This window comes from Thamnophis sirtalis, unplaced genomic scaffold (genome assembly GCF_051295495.1).
Source record: "Thamnophis sirtalis isolate CommonGarterSnake01/CBP01778 unplaced genomic scaffold, rThaSir2_p1.2 scaffold_1, whole genome shotgun sequence".
Lineage (NCBI taxonomy): Eukaryota > Metazoa > Chordata > Lepidosauria > Squamata > Natricidae > Thamnophis > Thamnophis sirtalis.
In genome coordinates, this window is record NW_028261381.1 from 38,631,886 (window position 1) to 38,651,934 (window position 20,049).

Consider the following 20,049-nt stretch of genomic DNA (forward strand, 5'->3'; position numbering starts at 1 on the left):
CTGTATTCTCTAGGACATCCCAGTCCGATTTGCATAACCAATCCCCACAGTGCAAAGGTGGAGTCTAAAGATCTAATTTTCATAAATAAAAAAAAAAGCTTCCCTAAAGTCCCCCCAAATACACATACTAGACTTGTTGCCTCTAGGAACCATAGCTACTGGTACTTACTCAAATCTATATCTATCAAAATATAATTATATTCATCTAAGTGGCTGTGTGTGTATACATATAGATATGCATACATTGGTATAGTATAGTATAGTATAGTATAGTATAGTATAGTATAGTATAGTATAGTATAGTATAGTATAGTATAGTATAGTATAGTATAGTATAGTATAGTATATAGCGTATAGCGTATAGCGTATAGCGTATAGCGTATAGCGTATAGCGTATAGCGTATAGCGTATAGCGTATAGCGTACAGCGTACAGCGTATAGCGTATAGCATAGCATAGGCCGGGTGTAGTATAGTGTATAGTATTAGTAAGGCATAGGCATAGCATAGCAAGAGATGCATGTGTGTGTCTGTGTGTGTGCATATAGATGGAGGAAGTGCGTGCATGTATGTTTGTGTGTGTGAATATGTAGGATGTCTTCTATTCAACAAATTTGGCTAACCTGCAAGGTTCACTTCTAAAAGAAACCCCCCTCAAATCTCTCCTTATTCTTATGTAACTCATATGCCACTGAATGTTCCTTATGAACCTTTTTTTAACACTGCTCTTTCACATACAGAGTGAGGCCCTATCCCTTTGCAAAGATAAGCTGGGGGGAGGGAGGAAATTAATGCATTTCTGAATATTAAGGGGGGAAATGTTAATTTGTCTATTCTATCAAGAGAGAGGATTGATTTTAATACCCAAACACAGATCGTTCTCTAAACTATCTCCGTTTGGAAGCAGATCCAGTTTGGATTCAGAAGGCTTTATTTCCAAGTAAGACTGAATGGGATCAAAGGCTCCGTGTGCAGAGGTAAAATAAACGCAGTGTTAGGCGAGGGTCGGAAAGAGGCACGGAATTCTGGGGTCCCTTGTGCTCTTCTTTGCCATTATTCTTGCCACCCCCACCCCCACCCCATTATCAAATAGTCTCTACCCCCTCTCGGTTCCCCAGATATCTTGTTGGGTTTGTGCTGCGTGCTCCCCGGCCTGGCTGTCGCGGAGAGGAGCATCTTCGAAGGCCTCGCCGGGGTAGGGAGACGCGACTCTTTAAAAGCACCAAGGTGGCTCGCGGTAACTTTCAGTTCCTTGGAGTTGCGGGCGAGTTCTGGCGAATGGGGCTTCTCCGCTTTCCGCCTTGCATCCAGTAGGATTTAGTAGGGAGGGTAATGATGCCAAAGGCTTGATGGCTGGGGAGGGAGGGAGGGAGGGAAGGAGGCAGGGCAGGGAGGGAGAGAGAGGGAGGGAGGGTGGGTGGGTGGAAAAGAGGGAGGGAAGCACGGAGGGAGGGAGGGAGGTGGAATTGCATTTCTTCCACTAAAGCGTTTGCGGAGACTTCAAGGTATAATCTATCCCAGATCCTTCCTTTCCCAGAGAGAAACTTGGCGATCACGTTTCCACATGATGCTCACGTTTGGTGCTCTTCAATTATCCCTCGCCACAAAGATAGGTGGCGTGTGTTTCAGGGTCCTCTCTCCTCTCTCTCCGACAGAAAAGAAAAAGAAAAAAATGCCATTAGAAGAGGCGTAACAGGTCAGTCCGTCCCCAGGTTTGTGTTTCCTGGAGTGGCAGAAAGAGATCAGTCCTAACCTGCCCAGCAGGAATAACGGTCCCTCCCGACAACTCTTTTGAGAACGCCTCTCTGACCATCCTCCCCTCCCTCCGCCAGCTACAGCTCCCTGCACCTTTTTTTACCCCTTTTTTTTTCTTTTCCCCCTTCTTCACTCCGCGGCTTTTTCATGCTTCTTCTTCTCTTCACTGCTGGCCAAAACTACAAACAAGACTTCGCAGGTACGTTCTCCGATAATATTTTCCACTTATCTTCTTTTTTGCTCCCACTCCCCCTTCCTTCGTATTTTCTCTTTATCCCCTCTGATTTTACACAATTGCTGGCTTGTGGGGGGGGGGGTCTGTTTTCCTTGTCTGTAGCTGGGGAGGAAGTGGTGATGAGGGGAAAAGATTCTCATTTTTTTCTCCCCCTAGAAATCTATACTCATTTTGAGTTCCTTTGAAAACAAAAATAAAGGAGTCGGAATCTTGTTCTTCGAACTGTTCTTACCTAGGGGGGGAGGTCAGTTTTTCTTCCATCCCTACACCTGGCTAGCCAGGTAGAAAAACTTATTTCTTCCCCTCTGTGGGCGAGTGTGCATGTCTGTATTTTACAGTTCTCAGTGGAAGAGAAGGGAAGAAAGTTGTAGTTTTCCGAATTTAGGTCTCTTTTGGGCAAGGATTATTTTGGCTTTCCTTCAGGTTCGCATTTACACATCTTAAAGTTTACACATACCTGTTAATGATTTTCAAGCTGTGAGTAAGAACAGCACAGCCATAGCTGGATAATAAGATGGTAACTGAGTTTTGCTTTGAAAGGGGCTCCTAGTAAACATTATTATGATTATTATGGTGATGATTATTCCTTCTGCTTAGTCAGTTTCATTTCTCGCTTTTTATTTTCTGACTTGGGTGAAGTAACAATTCAGCTTCTGGGATTCTTACCCAGAAGTGAAAGTAGTGACTGGAACTAGTTTGTAAGTCATTTAGAGAGAGAAAAATGAGATAACCTAGGAAGAGAGGTGAGGGCAAAATCTTGCAGTTTTCCAAAATACTGGATATTTAAAAAGATTTTAAAAAAAATATATCCAAGAAAGGTAGGTAGCTCTTTACAAACATTGAAGTCGATTTCCACTCTGCTGTTTTCTTCCCCGATTTTGCCACCAACTCAAGAAATCTATCAGGGCGCTGCTGGTTAGTTTTGCTTTGAATAATTTGCTCGCTTCCTCCCCGGCTTGGTTTAAAAAAAAAAAAAAACCCTTAGCAGAGAATGGCAAACTCTGTAGAGTTACAAGTCTTCAGCCACAAGGCTCGGAGCGTCTCTATTCGGTCGTTCGCTCACACTTTAGTGCGAGGCTCAAGATGGGCGAGACGAGCAAGTCCAGGGCGCTGGGCTGAGTTCTCCTGGGCCAGTTGGCGCTTTACCTGCACCACCGCCAGGGATCCTTTAAAGATAAGCTTCCAAATGGTTTCCCTGCGCTGCGAGATTTTTTATTATTATTATTATTATTTTTAAACGGTTTAAAAAACAACAACGATAAGGGAGCAGCCACCTTAGAAGGAAGAAGGGAGAATCATCCCTCGCCTGAAAACCTGTAAAGTTTTTGTTCCGAGCATTCCACGTTTACTCCCAAGTAAACTTGGGGGACTTACTGTCACGCAAAGGCGCAGAGAGGATGCCGCGAAGCCAGCCCGACGTCCATTTTTAGGCGGCCGAAGCGCCCTGTAAAATATGGGAAGGGCAGACAAAAGACGAGGTGAGGATGAATTCGGTTCAGGAGATCAAGGGTTAATCGCCCTTGTTTTACAGATTGCATCTGTTACATCTTTTATGGTTGCCCGCCCGCCCTCCCCCTCTCTCCGCTCCCCCACCTCCCTATCCCACCAACCCCGCAGCCCCGGCTAAACTAATCCTCCAGTCGGTGCAGCGTGCGCGGTTGTTTGTTTGTTGTTGTTTTCTGTGCGGGTGTGTGTGTGTCTGTGTGCGTGCGTGCGTGCGTGAGCGCGCGTGTGTTAAAGCTACAGCCTAGCCTCTCCAGCCCCTTAGCGTGTGGGTTTCCCCAGTTTTGACAAGCTCGACCTCGGCTCCGGCTCGCGGCCGCCTCAAGCCCAGCCACCGCTGCGCCCCTGGACCGAGCCCGCCCGCCTTCGAACCGCAGCTCGAACGCGCGCGCGAGCCCCGGGTGGAAGCGATGGTGCCGGCGGAAGAGTTGGACGCTCCGGTCGCTCTTCCTCCTCCTTCTTCTTTCTTCCCCTCCCCCTTTCCAAGGTTCCTTCTGGAGGAGAGCTGAAATGACATACGGGGGGGGGGAGTCTATGGGGGAGTTGAAGGGGGAAAGAGATCGAGAGACCCTATGCAGGAGATGGTCGGCGTGACTTTAAAAGTGAGAGAAACCAGCGGGAAAGGGAGAGTTTGTGTGTCTGTGTGTGTGTGTGTGTGTGATAGCCAAGCGACAACTGCTTGTGTGGCTCTTATCAGTTGATAGCCATGTGCGTGATATGTATTCTGTGCGCCACAGCATATGCAAAGTAGGTACAAGCGTGGAGATCCTGAGTACTTTTCGGAAGAAACGAATCCGCAAAGCCATTTGAGTCAAGCTATCTTTCTCTTTGCGGGGTGGGGGCGGGAGGGGTAGTAGTGGAAGAGAGCGAGCGAGAGAAATTAACCTCGAGTGCATTCCCCTATAGGTCATGAGTCATTTTGAAGATGTAGCGGTTGTGTGTATGTATTTATGTGGGCCTCTCTCTCTCTCTCGCTCTCTCTGATCTCCTTTGCCGGTGGAGGAATAATAATAATCACGCTAATAACATTAATAAACAAACAAGCAAATAAAGCAGCGCCATGGCGCGGGGGAAGAAGGAGCGAAGAGGAAAGCTGCCCCGGGTCCTTCTCGGAGGGGAAGCGAGGCCAGCGCTGGGCTCCGGGTCGGGGGCTGCTCCGCCCGGGCTGCCTCCGTGGCCACCGCTGGGGCAGAGAGGGGTCTCCTTCCGTGCGGGGGAAGTGGGGGAAAATCGCCGCTCCGTGGGTTCCCTTTGGCGCCCTGCGTTTGAATGGGATCTCGCCATGCCCACCCGGTTCCCTCTGTTTGGTTGTTCCATAGAGTCTGCGTGTTGCTGAATCAGAGAGCCGAGTCCATGCGAACGAGCCATCTGATCCCCTCTTATCAATGAAGCAGCAGATCATGGCGGATGGCCCCAGGTGTAAGAGGCGAAAACAAGCCAACCCGAGGAGGAAAAACGGTAAGGGGGAAAGCCGCGGGGGGGGAGGGAGAGGAAGGAGCGTGGGGCTCGGGGCTCGGAACCTTCCGTCAAACTTTTCTTTCTTTTGTGATTTTTTTCTTGGCTTCTTTTTTTTCCACTTTTGGTCCCGGCGACTTCACTTTGAGAGAAAGAGGACTCGGGCGGTGGGGGGGGGGGAGAGATTGGAGACGAAGCGGACGAGGGGACAAGGAGGGCAATCGGGAAGGAGGGGAGGCTGGGGAGTCCAGGACCAAGGAAACCCCCCACCCTCTCCCCTTTACGGTCGAACCCTGGATTTTTTTGGGACTGGCGCCTGTGCGATGGCTTGTTTGGTGGCGGAGAAAAGGGAGAGGAGCGGCCGAAGAGAAAGAAAGAGGAAGGGCTCCCACGGCTTGTTGTCTGTTTGCTGAGGAGAAGCGGCGGCGGGGAAAGGGGGGGAGGCGGTTGAAGGGAGTCCAGCGAGTGTCAGGGGATCCCGAGGCTTTTCTATTCCGGTATGTGTGCCTGAGCGCCCCCCCGCCCTTCCTTCGAGTGCCTTAGGATCTCTCCTTATAACATTAGTATTTTCTTTAACACCCCCCCCCCCCCTGCGCGCGCCTTTTCCTTTCCTTTGGAGAAGTCCAATCAAAGTAGGCAGGAAAAAGATCTCGGGTTTTTTTTTTTCTTGGAGGGCAGATTCTTTCAGAAAGGAAGTGGGGGACTCCAGACGCTTAGGAGAGAGAGAATTGGGGAGGGGAGAGATCCCCCCTCCACTCCTTCTTGAAGCTGGGGGGAGAGAGAGAGAAGCTGAAAGTTTCTCTCCTGCAGCCTAGAGCGAATCAGCTAACGGTCCTGAGTGCTCGGCTCCCGGAGCCGGCGAGATCGCCCAGGAAGACCCGTTAGATCCCTCCCTGCCTTTCCGCCTCTCTCTCTTTCTCTCGCTAGGCTTTCCTCGCCCTCGGGCCTGCCGTTGTCTCTTCCTGCTTTTCCTTTGATCCCTGCTTTCCCTGCCACAGTCGTCGCTCATCCGAAGCCCCCCCCCCCCCGCCACCTCACCCCCCCCCCCCGCTTTCTTTCTCACACACAAGAAAAGCGAGCATGAAAAAGAAAGGGGAAAAGGGGGGGGCACTTTTGAACACGTCCTGGACTTTTCACGTTGTCATGATCAGCCCCTGCCACGGATCCCTCTGTGTGTGTGTCTGTGTCGGTATGTCTGTCTATCTGTGTGTAGGGAGGGGGGGGGGTTCTGGCAGAGATTAGGGAAAAGAGGAGGTGGATTGGAAGAGATTTTTTTAACAGCTTCATTAAAACACACACACACAGGAAAACCCAAACCGCTAAGTCAGAGGCTGGGAAAAGCGGGGCGGGGAAGACCGAAGGGACAGCAGCGTGAGAAATTTTGATCTGAACTGGCGGAAGAGTTTACTTGGAGCTTAAACCTTCGCCTTCCTTCGCCAAGGAAACCTCTCCGTAGACAGCAGTCATGGGAATGGGGAAAGCAATGCTTGTAGGGTACGATTTACCCAGGCTGCCCTCTCCTGTTATCTCCGCAGCCTTTGGGGAAAGTTGTAGGGAAAGGTTAGGTTCACTAAGATACGCTCCTATGGTGGATTTTTGACTTTTCCAAATTCTTTTGCTGGGGGGGAGGGGGAGGCGTCCATTCTCCTCTAGCCTCTGCCTTTTCTCTTTGGTTCACAGTTTCCAGAGTTTTCCCCGTCTCCTAACACACTCACTCACAGGGGGGGGGGGAGAGGTTTCCATCCAACGCAGAGTCTCTGTAGTAATCCGTGTGATTCCAGCCTCGCTCTGAGAGTTGGAGCAACTTTTCTTTAGAGAAAGAGATTGGGGGGAGGGCGGTGTATCCAATTGGTCTTTGCAAACCCGAAATCGCTTAGCTTTTCAGCTGCCCGACTTCGAAAACGGGAGGTGGGGGGGGGGGAAGAAAGGAGAATTAAAATACAACAAGGCGGTGTGGATTCCAAACAAACAAACGCTTGCTGGGTTGGGTGACTTTCTGAGTTGCTTTCTCTCTGTCTCTTTATCTCCTGCGGCCGGGTGACGAGCCATATGGGGGAGTGATGGGGACTTTTAGATTCAGAAACTCTCGGTTAAGTAAGTTGCACGGGCTGCTATTTCTTCTCCTCTCCCCGCCCCCATTTCATGTTGCCTTTGATCTCCTTCTTAGGGTACTTTCTGGGGTGGGAGAGGAAAAACAACCCCCGAAAGAGTCCCTTCCAGCCCGGCTGAATCTGTCCCTCCAGGCTAAGGGTAGACTTGTTTAAGGTGGTCTGGCTGGAGGAAACCTCTTCCTTCTCCGCCTCATCTGCTGTCTGAGAGGGCCAGCAGGGCCCTGGGGAAGGCTTCCCTCACCTCTCTACTCTTCCGCCTGTTCTTTCCTTTGCTGCTGATGAAACGCCGCTTATTGATTGGCTTCAAATCAACGCGGATCTGTAGGACTCTCCTTCCCCTCCCCCTTGACAGAAGGACAGAAGACGATGCTGGTCAGATCTCTGGGTCAAGATAGATGTTCCCCCCTCCCTTTCAGGACAAAAAACCCCACCACCTTGTCCCTCTAGGTTTTTCTATGAAAAGGTGGAATGATCTTCCAGACTAGAGTTTTGTTTGTTTTGTTTTTCTTTAGAAGGGGGCCCATTTCGAGGCAGGATGAGGTGGTTTAATCCACTTTATTTATCTTTCTCAGAGGTTTGTGTGTGTGTGTGTGTGTGTGCACTCGCGCGCAGGGTAAGACTGTTAGCTTATCTTTCTAAAGCTTGTCCACTCCCCTGCGGTAAATATCTGCCTGTATATCTTAGACGTTCCATATTTCCTCTTAACAGTTTGATCGAGAGGAAGAGAGAGGGGGGGGGGAGAAATGACATTAGTGGCATGTGATAATATGCATACGATGCGAACAGGAAACAGGCACGATTAGAGCATGCAGGGAAAAAACCCAGAATAATATTAATTTTGCTACCCCAGCTTTCTAGTGACTGGGAAGGGAAAAGAGGCTGGAAGTGATTGAGCCCTGAAGTTTGAAATATCTGCTCGTTTAAATTCGCCCGAACTTCTCTGACACTTTTTCAGAGTCGCTAACCTGAAGTTTCAAAACGCTCAGCAACGTGTTGCAACTGAGGGGAAAGCTAGGCCAGCCCTCCCTTTCCTATCCGAGATGTGCAATTTGTTGTTTTCTAATTTCTCCAGTGAGAAATGCTCCGATTTGGAGTCGCAAGAAAACGTAGCTAAAATATGTTTCCTTTTCCTTTCTGTTACCTCTCATCTCACCATGGGGATTGCTGGAGATGTATCTGTGCCGGAGTATATCCCCCCCCCCCCAGTAAAGTTGCATTTAATGCAACTGGTAGGCAAAGAATTCACCCAGAAGAAATGCAAGAGTTTCATACTTAGGATCCAAATTATTTTTTTAGCTTTCGTAAAAATGGGAATCAGGACAGAGCAGAAGAAGCCACCCATTCGAAGTATATCTCTACAGTGATAGACTCCCTCTCCCTATATATGTAGGATTTGATTTGTTGATTGTTTTCAATTGGTAGCATCCTAATTAAGTAAGGAGTAAAACTAAGAATTGCAAGCATGGGTGTAGACTAGCACTGTTTAAAGACGAGCTGCTGGTTCTTCTTATGACAGAGGTGTTTTGATTGTTGTTGTCTTGAAGCCAAGGAATACCCCATTGATTAGGAAAGAAAGGGAACTGAAGCTGGCAGTTGGAGGGTGATCTGAAAGGATAAAGGTGAGTGAAAAGGAAACGGGGCCGAAAGAGGTGGAAATATTAAGTTAGGGAAGCGAAATGCCCAAGCCCCGTCCTCTCTTGGTTTTGCAGGAAAGTTGTGCCAGCTGATGCCGGGATGATTGAAATGCTGACTCTACCTAAGGAAGCAAGAAGCAACCCTCCTTGCCTAACCCTGCACCCCCAACTTCCCTTCTCCACTCAGGCTGCCCCAAGGAGTCCCCTTGGAGCAGCCCGAGGAGTCCCCAATAGCTACCTTGCTGGAAAGCTGAAAACTTTCCCCAAGTTCTGACTCTATTGACTTGAGTTTGGGGGTGCTATACCCGCTCCACAGCCACTGGTGAAGCCAACTTGGATAATAATAACAATAATAATAATAACAATAACAATAATAATAATATCAGCCACAAAACATGGGAAGTGGTGGAACTGTTCAGCCTAAGAAGGAGAGGGACCCTTTTATTTGGGATAAGAGCAAAGGGGCTCAGATATTTTTGCAGCCAGGACTTGACCAAATTGGCTCCCTTAAGAAACAAAACTCTGGCACAAGGTGCTAGAATTATGAAGACACCCCCCTCCCCTCTGCACACCTGGTCTCTCTCAGCGGCTCTCTGGCTCAACCTTCTCCAAGGAACTGGCAGAAGGAAAAGACAGCAGGAGTGATTCTTCCCCCACCCATTAACTGGCCAGCCTGAGAAGTCTTAGCTTTTTACTCTTGGGTGGGGGGGTTCCATGACAGTAGACCAAACGACACCCTGAGAACTCCTAGAATTCTCTGGGCTGCTCTCGCCTCATTCTTTCTCCCTGGAGAAGGCCATAAGGCGGAAAAGGGTAGTGGGGCTGGGTGGGGTATTGAGATGAAGCTGCATTTTGAAAGAGCATCTTAGGTGTGTTAGAGAAAGTGGGGGCAAAAGGGATAGCATCTGGCGTGGGAAAGCTAGGGGGAGACAGATGTAAGAGTCCCAAGCAAGCAATTTGGGATTTCTCTCCACCATCACCACCACCACCACTGTGTGTGTGTGTGTGTGTGTGTATTTGTGTGTCCCTGTCTTTCTCTGTCCCTCCTCTCCACTTCAGGTGCATTCATGAACAAGATGTCGGACAAGTCTAGCTTTCTTGACAGGTAGGTAGGATATATGGGAAGATGACTTCTGCAGAGTTCAAGCCTCCCTTCTCCTAAAAATATTCTGGATCTCCTGTTTGCTCCAAAATCATTGTAGATTGTAGGGGGCAGGCTTCAGGGCACAGACCAAGGTCTAACCAAAGGCCAAGCTTCTTGCGACCCAAGTAAAGTGAGGGGCGTGGGGGAGGGCACGCAGGAGGCTGTCTCCCTTGTCAAGGTGGATGTATTTATTTTTGTCTGAGGAGGTTGCTGGCGGCTGAGAATAGAATCCTCAGGAGAATCTGTTCATGACCAAGTTAAAACTAGGACAATCCCAGAGATGAGCTTCTTAGAATTTTTCCCCTCCCCTCTTGAATATTACCACCCCACCCCCATGCACACCCCTTTATGTCATTGTCCCCCACGCACACCTCCAAATTATACTGGCCCGGAGTCTGTTTGAGATGAATTCACGCATGGAGTTTAAAATAATGATTTAAAAAAAAAACCACACACGCACACACACACACACACACACACAGCCGCATCTCAGGGGAGCTTAGGAAAACCTCCAGCTATATGGGAGGGCATTCCCTAAGGGAGAAATCACATTTCTTTCTCTCTTTTAAAAGTGGGAAGAGAAGTGCGGATTCTCTGAAAAGCATCAGGGATGTTTGGCTTCACAAGCATCTGGGCTAGCTGCATTATCTCTGTGCTTTTAAGGTACATTTTCTCCTCTCTGAAAGGGACGCCTTTGTCCTCTTTTCTAAAACACCCCCCCCCCAACTGCCACTGCTCCCCAGCCCGTGGGCTTCCCAAGGTAGACACTATTTTGTGCCTGTCACCCAGAGAAGGGAGTGCAGGTTTGTAGTGCTCACAGACAATTGATTGTCTGCCCTAATGTGTTTCATTTACATGTTTATAACGTCAATAGTGCTGGGGTGTCCACTGTACCATTCATTCAAGCCTTCTCACAAGGGTACAATTGTCTGAATGGCGAAGTCAGACACCTTTTTGATTGCTCTTTGGTTGTCTTTTTTCCCCTCTTAAAAAAAGAAGAAGAAAGAAACAGAGGGAGGAGGGATGGGAGAGAGAGAGCGCGCGCAAATGAGCAAGAGAGGTCTCTGAGGCAAAAACACTAGTTGAAAACGTGCAGCATTAAATGTTATCAAGAAAGCAGATGGGAAAGCAAAAATAAAAGCGGGGGCAGAGAAGCCTCTGGATGTTTAAAGGATCCCAACATTTGTAAAGTTGGAGAATTCTGTTCGATTGCTTTATAACCCCCCCACCCACCCCCCACACACAATCTCTCTACTTGGGCTTCTGTAACTTCCTTGCCTTTCCTGGTTTGGATTTCTTTATTCCACGCTTCTTCACTCCCCCTCTCGCAGAAACACATTTTACTTGTTTAAGAATGCCGCCTTCCATCCATTAGGAAAGAGTACCGTTGCAACTCCTACAGCAGACTTGACTTAGGATCGGGGCGTTGCTGCGGCTGTTTCGCTTTTCTCGCTCCCCAAGCCCACTTCCAGCGCCAGTCGGGAAGCCAATTTGTGAGCATTGATTTGTGTCTGTGGCGGGAGTGTGTGTGAAAGAGAAGGGGGAGAGAGAGGGGGTATCTGGGCATCTAGGACTGAGGGTGGTGCGTCGCTCAGTCTTGGAGCAGATGGGGAAATTGTTCCACTGAATTGCGGCTTCAGGAACTTGACTGAATCCTAAGCTACTGTAATCACGTGGAGTTCGTTAAAAATAGGGAACAAGAGAGTGGAATTTATGCAATCCACTTTTTCATCCCTAAAATAATGGGAAATTTTTGCTCAATGCTCCTCTTCCCCCCCCCCATTTATTTTAAATGTAATTGTCCGTATTTATTGGGCCTGTTGCTGTTGCTATTACTATGATTATTACAGCTACTATTTCTCAGATGAGTTGGGCGATTTCACCTTGTGCCATTCCCTGCTGTTTGTTCTCTCTTCCTGTGATGGAGGCGCGACTGGATTAGCCTCTGCCTTCCCCCCACTGCTGAGGGACAGCCCTATCTCCTTCGGTCATGTCAATTAGATGTCTAATGTAGCCCTATAGAGCCCATATGGAGACACCCTGGAAAAGGAGGGTTCACATTACAACTCGGAGGAAGAGGGAGCAGGCGGGGAGTTGGGGGGGGAAGCCTTATTGCTCTCCACATTTAAAAGGTAAAAGTAGAACGAATTTCTCAGCTGATGAGGTTGGGAAAAGCCTGTTTTTGAGCTTTCCTGGTTTTCTGTATTATCCTTATTAATTATTTTAAAGGAATAGAGTCTCTCTGGGTCTCTCGATCGATACGTAGCCACGCACACACGCTCACCGTCTACGTATGCCGTTATTGTTATTGTTGCCGTTGTTGTTGCTATTATTTCCCGCGTGTGCCTTCCAGGCAAGGCGCAACGAGTCACTGCACCGTCAGCTGAACCCCTGACACGGCGGTCTTTTGAATGCCTTAGGTATGATTTCACTTTCGCTCACATCAATGCTGACCTGAATGCCTTTCATATCTGATCCGCTGTGTCTCTCCCAGTAAACATCCCCTGAGGGGAGAACAAAGAAAGGGGCTCTTCTTCTTAATCACAATTCAGTCCATTCACCCGCCGGCAGGCTAGATTTGCATTCTGCAACAGAAAGCCAAGATGAAAAGAGAGAAAAGAGAGAGAGAGAGAGAGAGAGAGAGAGAGGAGGAAAGAAGGAGAAGAAAAAGGAGAGAGAGAAGAGAGGAGAAGAGAAAAGAAGAGAGGAGGAAAGGGGGGAGGAAAGAAGGAGAAGAAAAAGGAGGGAGAGGGAGGGAGGAGAGAGAGAGAGAGAGGAGGCCGAGTCAAATAGCTGAGGTGTTTGTGGCTGTTTGTTGGCCTTCGCCTAGTTACAAGCCTTATATAGCTGCCCAGCCTGCGTTCTCTTGACAGGCAGATAGTGTTACAAGATGGCATGCGGGTACTATTCGTGGCCACTCGCCGCTCACACTTGAGGCAGAAAGTGTCAGAAAGGGATCAAATGCCGCGCTCGGGCTGGCGGGAGGCTGCCGCGGGGGCGGGGTGGGCGCGGGGTGGGCGCGGTGCGGCGGGGAGGGGGCGGGGGGGGAAGAGAAGGCAGGTGGACCGAAGTGGGCGAGGAGGGCTGCGCGGGAGTTTGGAACTCGAGGCTCGGCGGGGATTTGTGGCGTCCTCCCTCCCTCTCCCCTCCCTCCCAGGTGACTTGGACTCCCTGGCCCTTCTTTCAAGCCACTGGCCCGCGGCCGCAGCTTGCAGGTGGAAACCGACTGACTAGAGACCTTGGAAAGGAGACGGGGAGGCGAGTCGCCCAACGTAGACGGTTGCGCTGGGGCCGCAGGATCCAGAGGTTGCTCTGCTCTGAAGTGAGCTGCGCGCCGTTTTGCTCTGGGGAGGATGGCTTCCCCCCTCCCCGCCCCTGATCTTCACGGCCTGCCTCGCCCCGGCCTGCTCCCAAGAAACTGGGCTCAGCTCTGTAAGGGAAGTCGCTAAGCCCTCCGCCTGGAATGCAGCCGGCCGATCCAAGGCCTGCGAATTGGGAAGCTGCCGCCACTTCCCAGCGCAGCCGTGGGAGTGAGCTCTCTTCACGGCAGCCAGGCTCCCTCGCTGAGCGAAGCAGCCAGCAGGGATTGCCCTCCCGAGACTGCCAGGCCTGGCAAGGCGAGGGAGAGCTGCAGCAGGGCCCGGCCAGCTTTACCCGGGAGGAATGCTTAGAGAGACTAACTTTATTTTTGTTTAGAAATCTCCCCAACCTTGCTTTAAGAATCCCCCCCCCCCGGAGGTCAACGCGGGTCCTCTGCGGAAGGGAAGCTGCCAGGTTATCATTTCATATCACGCCCACCAAAATGCACATCCTTTGCTTTCCAGCAAATCCCTCGGCTGGCTCTGCTCAACACAGCGAGCGGCAAAGTCGCCTGGGGGAATTCAGGGGAACTCACTTCCAAGCCCACCCCTAACCGCTGACGGAGAGCCATCTGAAACGGAAGCCTTGGTGTGTGAACAGAAACATAGGTACCCTTCCTAAATAAAATACCACTTCCTCGAATTTAGTATAACAATGGTAGCAGCGAAGTTCCCATTCCCATTCCCACAGGAATGCGGTGAACAGAGATGGTTGATGTGACATTTAAAAACACGGAAGCAAAAGAAAAAGGGGTGTCATTTGCCACCCTTTTACACCAAAAACACAGCTGCCCTCGAATAGTAGGGTCAGATTTGGGATTGTCAAAAATCAGGATGCCAGTTGCGGTAAAGGGCTTGGGGAAACTTTAGCTTGACTATTTATTCTTCCGGCCACTTGGGCAGTACTTTTAATGAAAGAATGTTTCAGAAAAATAACAATGCATACATGCAGGCGTGTACAGTTTTTGTATTATTTGCATTAATTCCGGCAGAAAATAAACACTTGTAACGTAAGCTGCACATTCTTCTAGCTTACTTCAAGTGCTCTCAGTGCTGCCTGATAATGCATACGGATGTACCTATTCTTGAAAGGGTTTTTTTCCCCCAAAAAAATATTTATATTACATAACCAGGTTGATGGTGATTGTGATGATTCCGTTATGATTCTCCCTAGGTTCCATTCATCTTGCCTTCCCTGAAAGAGAGTTTTATTTATAACTGTGTCCTGCTTACTAAGAAGTACTTAAGCCCTTGAGCTGTCAAATTTTGCCTACATTCTTCTTTGCCTTCCCATTCAGCAAGTTAGAGAGAAACGGAGGAGGGGAAAAAAGAGATTGGAAGAGGGAGAGAGGCAAAGAGAGAACATCCAGTTGCTAAGCATAGGATAAGTGAAAGAAATCTCAAGGGACAAGTTTTCAACTATACCATTTCTTGGTTACTAAAATTTCTTTTTATTTTTCAGACATGTGTGTGTGTGTGTTTGTTTGTGTGTGTGTTTGTTTGTGTGTGTGTGTGTGTATTAAGCAGGTTCAGTGTTAATTGCTGGTTGAGATTGTTTTCTTCTTCTTCTTTTAAAAGATAGTAACAGTCCTTTCCCCCTCCCCTGCCCCCATCTCATCATCAGCTACATTAAACGTGTTAAAAGAAACTTAAGAGAGATGCTGGAACATGTAAAGTGAGGGCTCATTTTTCCTGGAGCCACTGTGACAGATCTCTCTCTCTCCCTCTCTCTCTCCTTCTCTCCCCCTCCCTCTCCCCCTTTTTCTGTCTGTCTATCTCTCTCAGAACAAAAAAAAATATCTGAAGACATCTAAGAGATGTTTCCAGTAGAGAAGCATCTAATATAGATTCCTAATCCACCCTCCTTTCAAGACTCTCAAGATTTTACAAATATTTCTACATCCTACTACAGCCCCGACCACACTTATCTGTTCCTTTTCTTCTCCACTTCGGTATAATGCAAGTTGTAAAAGATTTGGCTACATGTACTTCAGCAAGCACCTTGATTCCTTTTGTATCTGTCCATACAAAGAAAATGGGAAGCTTGTTTGCAGAAGGAGAGTGTTGGGTATTGAAGGTGGTGGGGTGAAGCACTGTGATATTAACCTACCAAAGAATAGCCGGAACAGAAGGTGTGTGTGTGTGGTGGTGTGGATGTTAACTCTTCCCATGCAGCTTAGGTGCACCTGAGCCTTATGGTCCCAAGAACTTCTTTTAAAATCTTCCTGAGAATTTGGATGCCGTTCACCAAATCTTACTTGAGTCTTATGGTCCCAAGACTTCTTTACAAACATTCCTAAGTGAGAATTTGAATGCTGTTCACAGAATCTTGTTCGATTGGGGGGGGGGAGTCTTTCATACATGCAACGGACGACAACCAACACCAGGTTCAAACGTTAGTTCACCTTGCTCAGCGCTGGCCCCTCTCGAGTTTTGCCCATTTTGTTGGGAAAGACCCAATGAAAACCTAACAGTTCAGATGGAACAGTTCAGATGAGACCACTTTTAGGCAGGGACCGACGGTGTGGACCAACTCCACAAGCTGGAGAAGGTGTGCGCCTGGCATGCCCAACCTTTAATGTATGCCCTCCTTTCATCCACATATGCATTTGTCAAGCCCCATTCAGTTCATTGGAAACAGGATAGCTGGCTCACGAGTCCCCTGATCGGTCTCACCCATCCCTTCATGTACCGTTACTTTGCTCTTGGAGGATGGGTAACTCTGGCCGCAGGGAAACTCGTGGCAGACTAGCACGCTTCCGATTGATTCGCTTTCACTGTACTTTTTCTGTTTCTTCCTCCCTGCCCACTCCTCTCCTTTCCGAAATCTCCTTCTCCACAGTGGGTGCTTCCTCCCTCCCTTCCGATAATTTTTGGCAAAGGGACAGGTACAGGAGACACACAAGATCCGTAGGTGTCACCCTTAGGACATCCACAAACCTGCCTGCGATTAAAGGGGAAGAAGAGTAGACACGAGAGAATTAAATGTATTTTGCTAGGTCTCTACCACAGTGTGTCAAGCTGCTGAAGACCCCTTTTGTCCCAGCCTCAGGGTGATTTTATGTTTGTGTGAGTGAGTGTCCTAGCGAGAGGTTCATTTCTTGTTTCCTGCCTGGGCTAGAGCAGCAGTTTTGAACCGGGGGTGTATTGGGGGAAGGAGACTGAAGATGGAAAATGTAGCTCCTCTTCTGATGCCTGCAAGCAAGGTCTTTTGCATGCACATACACGCAACCAAACTTCTGCCTCTTGAAAGGGTGTCCGTCTGCCTGGAAGCCCTTCAATCCCACAGAAGCCCCAGCGGCGGCCTCTCCAGGGTGTGCCAAGGGAGCCTCGCTTAGCTGCGACGTCCACTGCCAAATTATCCCACAATGGTGTATTGCGTTCCTTCCCTAGGAACGGCCGAGCAAGCAGGGTTGCTTTGGAAAGGCGAGGCGAAACAGACCAAGAGGTCTGAAGGTTCAAAAAAAAAAAAAGTGGCATTCCCAAGCGGTGCCAAAGCTCAGCCAGAGACGTGGTTTGGGAGGCGAATTAAAGTTATCCCACTGGTGATCTAATTGAGGTTGGCACCGTCCGTGGGGTGGGGTGAGGGTGAGAGGCTGCAGGCGGGGTGGGGGAAGCAGTTCCCAACCTAGTCGCCAAAGGAGAAGCGCAACAAGCAGCCCCGCTGCTGGAAAATGGCGAGGGTCAACCTTTTGCTGCTATCCTCCCTCACCCTCGCGTGATTCGCGGTTGGAAAGCGGGACGTTTTCCAGTCTTGGGGAAGAGGAGCTGCGGGCCACGAGACCGCCCAGAGCAGACGGTCCCTAGATTCCGCTTTCTCTGAGGAGACTTGCTGAGCGGTGCCCACCTTTCCCTCCTCACCCGACCCTTTCAGACTCTGGACGCGCTTCTGATTCGGGGACGAAGAAGTAGGAAAGCCACGTTCCGGAGGAAAGGGAGAAGGAGGGAGGGATTGCGAATGCCTGGGTAGTTGAAAGACAAGATAGAAGAGCCCGGCGACGGGTGTGGGCCGCGGGAGAACGCGTGATTGCTCCAAATGGATGTCTCAATGAGTTTCAAGAGTAGCGCGTGTTGAATTCGTTTAGGAAAAAAGTTTAGCGCATCCGAAGGCCGAAGGAAAGAGCGCGCGGAGTCTGTGTATTTCAAAGCAGCGATTCTCTGGCTCCAGAGCGTTTCAGCTGACTCCTTTGAAACAGGAGGCACACGGGTTCATCAGACGCAACCCTTCCTCCCTAACACCCCCCCCCCCAAAAAAAAACCCCGTCCTTTTGGTCCTGTTAGGCATCCAATCATTAGGTTTCTTGTCTGGTAAGCAACTCGCTTCCTGGGATTTTTTTTTAAAACCTACCAACGCACCGTTAACATTCTCGTTCGGTGGGTGTTAAGACTACTTCGACTCCCCCCCCCGTTTCCAGCTTCGCTAACGAACCACAGCTGATGGGGTGTGTATGGTTGCTAGCAAGCAATTAATTAAAGCAGAATTGGAAGTTCTTTTTTATTCTTTGTTATTGGGGCACTGGAGGAAGGGGGAAGGCGGAGTGAAGAGAAGAAGACTAGAATAGATTATCACCATGTCAGGCAGGAGGTAAAGTGAGCGGAGGGGGCGGGGGGGGCGAGGAGGAGAACCTGCTACGTTTTTCCAGCAACCGTCAAGTTCTGTTGCTGCGGATTCATCCTCTATTAGCACCCGTTTAAAGTGCAATCCTGCGCCCACTTTTCTAGAGGAAACCTCCCCCTTCCCGTTAAGCTCATTGGGGCCTCATCCCTCCTCCCCCCCCTTCACCAGTCACCCCAGATGAAAGGCTGGTTTCCTTTCCTTCGTCTTCTGAAGGTCTGTTCCTCCTGGGGAAGCAAGGTTTCTAAGCTGTGGAAACGATCGGGAGGAATGGATCGGGCGCAGTAGTCAATTTGGATTAATTCCCACGGGTGTGGGCGAAGGTGATTTTTAGAAACGTAGCAGCAGCGCAGAGAGGTTCCCCAGTGAATGTTTATGTCGCTTCTCCCCTGGTGACATTTCCACCTCCCTCCCCCTCGCACAACACCTTTGATGCCTAGCAAGGAAAAGAATCAATACCAGATTAAGATATTGCAATGCCTCTGATCTCTTTCAGTTCTCCCTTTCCTGGCATCTTCTTCCTCCTCCTTCTCCTCTAACAAATGGCTAAATTTCAACCACTTCAAATACTCCAACCCAATACTCGGCTTTCCTCAGAGAACGCCACCAAACTGTCATTGGCTAATGTAACCCAGAGCTGGGCCCCTACCTTCCCGCACTCTCTGCTGTTTCGGGAGTAACAGAGGAACAAATAACTCCTACCCTGCCAAGGCGTAAACCTTGCTAAATTTGACCGGCAGCTCTCAATCACAGCCCTGACTTTAGACCGTTTGGCCAGCTGCATAAGATTTTAAATACAGCACCGAAAAATGCTTTTTGAGAAGCAGAATATCTAGATTCCAACTTGTATGTCTCCTTCCCGCCCTAATATTTCTGGATAGGCTTCCTGACTCACGACTAACAAGGGCCATATTTGCCAACCATCCCCGATGTACAATAGCCATCTATCATGTTTTCCCCGAGCATGGATGCGCACGTGTAGGGAGGAGTGACAGGCGTTCTAGCTCAACATCTGGTGGGCCTCTGGCTGGGAGGGAAGAGATTGCTTCTGGAATTTCTAGCAACTCTTCTCCTTCAAATTTGGCCCTCTACAATGCATAAATGCAAGATCCCACTGGTCTGCCCTAGTTAAACAGCTTTGTGTTTCCTATAGTAAGAACCATTAGTGTATTGGAAAAGACTGATTTCCTCCTTTTCTTTTAAACGTCCAAAGAAGATGCTTCAATGTGCAACTTCATTAACATCAACTGAGCTGACTGGTGTTCCAAGCGGGGTAACTTCAAATATTTGGGGGAGAGGAGAAACGACTGGTTAAACGTGGGGTGGGGGGAAGAGAAATCTACTCTTAGTCCAATTGCTAAAGCTAATTTGTCCTGCTGACCTAAGCGAGGGACTAACCCATCTTAATTGACCTGAGTTGAATCTGGCTGTTAACACGGTACCACCTTTCTCTTCCTTCATTATGTGGCACCTACTGTTGAAATAAGATTAGATCTGAATCTCTGACATGTATTGATATGTTGACTCACATAGGCAATCATAACAAGTAGGTTGGAAAGCATTAGACATATGGGGTCTGCCTAACTTTTTACGGATGGAGAAAGTTGAAACGCTGGCACATCAGCTTGAGAAAAACAACCAACATCTCTTGCTTTCCTGTTCAAGAAAGGGGCGTGCTTCCCTTCCTTTCAATGTGAAGGCAGATGTAAGCCCTACTGAGTTCACTGGGACATACTCAGGTGAGGCTCGGACAGTTTGGAACTAGTGCTTTAAAAGAGAGAGAGAAAAATGTATCTGTAATTCTTGTTAAGGATTTTAAGAACACTCTCAAGTCACGCTTCACGCCCAGCTAGTTGTTGTTGAAGAATCTGGATTCAGACAACATAAACCGGTGTTCGCCATTTGCATAGCTTGGCTTACAGGAGATAAACAAGCTACGTTGTAGTTTGGTGTCACGTGTGAGCTCAATATGCTTTCTTTTTCAAAATATGACTTCTAGCACATCTTATCTTCAGTGCATTTTAGTTCTTGCAGTACTTTTGCATTCCCATGTGTTGGATTGCAGTCTCACTCCGTGTTCCAGGGGTTGATGGTCTGGCATTGGCCATAGGCTCCAGATAGGCCCTGGAGGGGGTATTCTTACAAGAAATCAAAGCAAGGGGTTACTTTTAAAACCAAACCAAAACAAAACTGGGACACCTTGTTTTATTTATAGCGTTATACCTACCTTGCCCCTTTCA

General features: G+C 48.8%; 1 protein-coding gene and 1 long non-coding RNA gene across 7 annotated transcripts in view; one reads left to right on the forward strand and one right to left on the reverse strand.

Annotated features, from left to right (window-relative positions):
* Nucleotides 1–911: 911 nt before the first annotated feature.
* LOC148049379 (uncharacterized) lies at nucleotides 912–3,541 on the reverse strand. Its single transcript, XR_015696073.1, has 2 exons — nucleotides 3,363–3,541; nucleotides 912–1,644 (listed from the first exon to the last, which is right to left on the reverse strand). It is a non-coding gene; the product is annotated as an uncharacterized LOC148049379 (long non-coding RNA).
* ZEB2 (zinc finger E-box binding homeobox 2) overlaps nucleotides 1,638–20,049 on the forward strand; it is a 172,043-nt gene continuing 153,631 nt past the window's right edge. Inside the window, exons 1-2 of one of the 6 annotated variants that reach the window (XM_014073606.2) lie at nucleotides 1,638–1,952; nucleotides 4,811–4,949. In XM_014073606.2, the coding sequence (XP_013929081.2) occupies nucleotides 4,877–4,949 (73 nt within the window). In that variant the 5' untranslated portion in view covers nucleotides 1,638–1,952; nucleotides 4,811–4,876. Of the gene's footprint in view, nucleotides 1,953–3,448; nucleotides 3,467–4,039; nucleotides 4,094–4,193; nucleotides 4,239–4,413; nucleotides 4,432–4,810; nucleotides 4,950–20,049 lie in introns of those variants that run through there. The other 5 variants (XM_014073620.2, XM_014073636.2, XM_014073585.2 and 2 more) reach the window with 5 other exon arrangements.